Source organism: Rhamphochromis sp. 'chilingali', assembly GCF_963969265.1.
Source record: "Rhamphochromis sp. 'chilingali' genome assembly, chromosome: 1".
Taxonomy (NCBI): Eukaryota; Metazoa; Chordata; class Actinopteri; order Cichliformes; family Cichlidae; genus Rhamphochromis; species Rhamphochromis sp. 'chilingali'.
The window spans coordinates 60,457,152-60,461,869 of NC_137929.1; the positions used below are offsets into that span (position 1 = coordinate 60,457,152).

At 40.5% G+C, this 4,718-nt stretch overlaps 1 protein-coding gene across 1 annotated transcript; it reads right to left on the bottom strand.

The window, feature by feature from the left end:
- Window positions 1-1,278: 1,278 nt before the first annotated feature.
- On the bottom strand, window positions 1,279-2,959 carry LOC308410184 (Fc receptor-like protein 5). The gene is made up of 5 exons (XM_080903356.1): window positions 2,875-2,959; window positions 2,507-2,770; window positions 2,182-2,427; window positions 1,973-2,095; window positions 1,279-1,390 (listed from the first exon to the last, which is right to left on the bottom strand). Exons 1-4 carry the CDS (start codon window positions 2,921-2,923, stop codon window positions 1,998-2,000), a joined length of 657 nt encoding a protein of 218 aa, XP_080759482.1. The 5' UTR covers window positions 2,924-2,959; the 3' UTR covers window positions 1,279-1,390; window positions 1,973-1,997.
- Between the last annotated feature and the right edge of the window lie 1,759 nt (window positions 2,960-4,718).

Consider the following 4,718-nt stretch of genomic DNA (forward strand, 5'->3'; position numbering starts at 1 on the left):
TTTATATACTGTTTTGTTTGTTTGTTTGTTTGTTTGTTTGTTTGTTTGTTTGTTTGTTTGTTTGTTTGTTAATTAGTTAGTTAGTTTATTTGCTTGTTTTAATCAATTTTAAATCATGCTTTTTATTTGTTCTTGTTTCTAATGTCTCTGTAAAGCACTTTGAATCACCTTGTTGTTGAATTGTGCTACAAATAAACTTGCCTTGCCTTACTTTTTAAGAAAATTCAGTCAAACACATGAATGGTCAGTGGTAAAGGCTTGATTATACTCCACAGACAGTGTCTGAGTGCTCATTCTGCACATGTGCACTAAAAGAGCATTTTCACTGGTTCACTGAAGTCAAATAGAGGCTCTGTGAAACTCAGTGTATTATTGTAGGGTCCACCTTTCAATAGAAAGCACCTTAAAGCGACTGTTGTTGTGATTTGGCACTATATAAATAAAACTGAATTGAAGATGTGACCCTGTGAACGACTCCCCATCTAAACAAGAGGGCCTTATACTAAAACAGATACAGAGTAGGTGTCCTCCTATAGTATAAATCAGTAAGAGAAGGTATGACCTCTCTCGTGACCTTAAGATGTGTGTGCATGCCAGAGCACGCTGGAAGGCACACAGAGTCTTTGCAGACTGCTAAGGATCAGATCTCTATCAGTATGCAATCGATTATAAAGCTCTAAGCATATATAAGTAATATAAATATAATATAAACAATATAAACCTCACACTGATTTTGCTCCTGTAGATGAAGACTGTTTGTTTGTTTGCTTGTAGTTTGGTTTCGCAGAGAAAACATGATTGCAGACTAAAGGCCAGCACTTTGTGTTCTTACTCACATTTGAAAGGTCATAAAATGGTTAAAGAAGTCTCAATTATTTGCACAGCCCATTGTTATAATAATCAATAATAAATGAGTTATTGCTAATTTTACAATGAACTGATCCTTTTAGACATATTCACCATGTAATGCACCAGTGTCATCAATAGATGGGAGCAGACTTTAAATGCTTCACAGTTTTCAGACTCTGGAGTTTCTGCTGAGCAGCAACGAGATGTAACTCACACTGACTCACACTTTCATTCTGCTGAAGTTTGTCAGACACAAAGAGCTCTCAGCTCTCTGCTTTCATCTTAAAGTACTGAGTGAGACCTTACAAACGTCTCCTCAGACAAAGAACATTTAAAATACAGACAACTGTGACAAAAAATGTAAAGACAAAGAAAATATTGATTTATTATATCTTTTTTGTTTTACATTTTTTACATTTTAAATGTATTTGTTAGTTTGTTTTATCAGTAGAACCTTTTAAAAGAAACACAAAGAAAGACCAGAAGCTTGGTTGCAGTTGTTGGTCTGGTGGCTCACGTCTCAGATCTGTGGCGGCAGAAACTGTAAACAAACAAACACCAAAGAGAAAAATAAGCAGCTGTGCACACAACCAAAACTGTCCCTCAGAAACTACAAACATATTTAGAATTATCATTATCAGAGGGTTTGAACAAATAAACAATGGCCTTTATTTCAAAACACACTTCACTGGACAATGTCAAAGAATATAACTCAGATCTTCCTCCAGAATTTTCACAATAAACGTTTGGCAACCAAACTCTCATGTATATGCTTTTAATGTGAAAGACACCCAGCAGGAAGTCCCAAAAAGTTGATTCTGTTCATCTGGACGTTTTCAATGGGAGAAATGTTTCGTCACTCATCCAAGTGACTTCTTCAGTCTCAGCTGACTGCAGGTTGCCCAGTACATGCATGATGACTGAAAATAGCACCACTGAATGAACAATGGGCTGTGAGGTTCTGTGTTTTATATAATGTCCCCACTTTTATTTTTAGCTGCCCATCCAAACACAGCAGACTAGGCCCCCTGCTCATGTTGCTGATACTTTTCCTGATCAATTTAAAGGAACAGTTTTAGGAAACAGATTTATCTTCTTTTTACTAAATGAAAATCAGCTGTACCTCTGGGTCTGTTTTCTCAGATGTCTTATGTTCTCACTGCAGCTGGATCAGGGGTAGATGCAGGGTTAGAGGTGGATGGAGGTGGAGGCGTGGATGTAGGTGGAGGTGTGGTGGTGTGTTCCCCTAAAATAAAGCAAACACAGTCATTAAGTTGTCGTCACATTGTGAATGTTGAAAGCTGCAGAAACACAGACAGGTGAGTGTGTCACCTGTGACAGTGATCCAGCTGGATGGAGACTCTCCATGACCGCTGATGTCACACTTGTAGAGGCCTTCATCAGACCTGGAAACATGCTGGATGGTCATGTGACCTGTAGGCTGCTTCCTGATGAGGGAGCCATCTTTATAGAAAGCAGCTGGGAGGTTGGAGGGAGTGGTCTTTGTTTTACAGAGCAGAGTGACGTCATCTCCCTCCATCACAGGGAGGACAGGACTCTGCAGGATCACTGATCCACCTCAACACAGAGACAAACTACAGCATTTCATCCATTTACACACAGCTTCATCAACACTAACTCCACACACTCAGCTTACCAGTGACTGTCAGGTTAACCATGTTACTGATGGGACCCTCTCTGGACTCACACCAGTAAACTCCACTGTCAGATGTGTAAATGTAACTGATGTTACAGGAAGAACCAGCTGGTTTTCCCCACCCATCTCCACACTGAGTCCTCTGTAAATTGCTTGTGTTTCTCCTCAGAGTCCATCCAGCAGAGCTGTCGTCCTCCTCACAGCTCAGAGACACAAAGTCTCCTTTAAAGAACTGAGAGCTGCTGGGACTCACAGTCAGACGAGCTGTGAGGGTTAAAAGGAAAATGATCCACACGGAAAAGTGAACAACTCATTTGTTTGATACTGTTTTGTGTTCTGTTTCTTAGTTGCATTTATTCTAAAATCACCTTGTAAAGAAGCGCCCAGGGAGCAGAGGAGAAAGCAGAAAAGCCACATTTCTGGAACAGGAGCTCTGACAGCTGATCTGCTGCTGCTGGCTCTGTAAAATCAATGTAGACAAAATCTGGATTTGTCTTTACTGTGACAGTCAAAGGTGTGTGGGAGGTGCCACTTCAATAGGAACACCTCTTTAACCCAGTGAACTCAAACACAGGCCTGAGGTCTGCTGCTAAGTCAATAACAGGATCCTGCTTTTTTTCAGTGCAGCAGGAGGTGAAAACAGGTTGACGGGATGTGATGTAATGTGAGTGGTGGTGATGTCAGCAACAGTAAGGTTTTTACATGCACAATTTAACAACCATAGTACAGAAACCCTGAGCACACATCAGAAACCGTCCTCATCAGTCTGAGTAAATGCTGTGAAAGCTCCATCAAAGAAGCACCAACAAGCTCAGCAGCAGCAGCTTCTACATAAAACCACAGATTATAAACATCCACCAACTTTCTGCTGAGGAGGAAGACGCTCCGACCTGAAACCACAGAGCTGCGTCTTCATGCTTCGTGTCTCCAGCTGAAAATTTAACTCATATTTTCTGTCCTTTGTTGGGGTTTGGTGACTCCCCCTGAAACCTTTATCACGCTTGCATCTTCTAAAACCAATAAATTAATTAATTAATTCAGAGCATGTGAGCTAAAGTTTGAGAAAAGCCAAGCCTCTCTATGAAATCTGACATCTGATGTTAAACAGGTTTTATGGGTAACGCTCATGTTTTCTGTGTTAACACAACATGAGAGGACTTTAATTTGATCTATGTGAGGTGAAATGTGGGTCAGGTTCCCTGCTGTCAGATGAAACCCAGCTCAGTGTGAACTGTGCTGTCATTGCTCTAAAAATCTTTGTGTCTCTGAAACGCTGAGCCTGCACACAGAAGTGCATCTAGACTTCACAGACAGCTGAGCATCATGCATTCACACAGCCAGGACTGAAACTGTTTGTTCCTTCCTTCTTATTGAAATATTCCACGTATAACCTTCATGTTCATCTCAGCTGTAAGTGGAAAAGCTTCATGACACTCACGATAAAATATTTTCTGTAAACACAATCATGTGGTGTCAGTCTGAGCTGCCTGGACTCAGTTCTACTTTTATTTAAAAGAAGAGAAGTGTCTCCTCTCTCTTGATCTGCGGTCTACGCTGTGTGTTTAAGTCTTTGTGCAGAATCCGTGTTCCTGCTTTCATTTACTGTCTTAGCTGTTTGGTGGTTGTTGAAATTTTGTGAGATTTCACCAGAGATTCTGGCATTTCGGGCAAAATACATTTATATTAAAAAGTCGATTCAGGATTTTAATGAATCGATTTTACGTTATCCAAGCCAGAATCGATTTTAATGGATAAATCGATTATAAAAACCCACCCCTTTCTGGATGAGACGACAGTCGTATGTTCCAGTGTCATTAATCGTCACATCCTTCAGAATCAAAGACACGTCTCCATCCTTCATCTGTCTGTCCTGCAGATCCACCCTGTTCTTAAAAGATGGATGCTGCTCATCTATTTCAAATCGCTCATCATTGTACAAAAGCACATATTTATCTCCCAGGTCAGCTCTGCTCCACTTCACAGCTCTGATGGGTTTGCCTTGTGGAGCTCGACATGTCAGAGTGACGTTCTGTCCAGACTCAGCTGTGATGTGTTTCTGGTCTGAAAGAGGAAACAACACAGAGCAGAGAGGTTAAAGGTCAAAGTACAACTGATGACTTCACAGTCAGGAGCTACAGACAGACCACATACATTTAAATTAACAAATGTAAGAATGCGATCTAATGAAGCTTTTTAAAGAAACCACCTTATC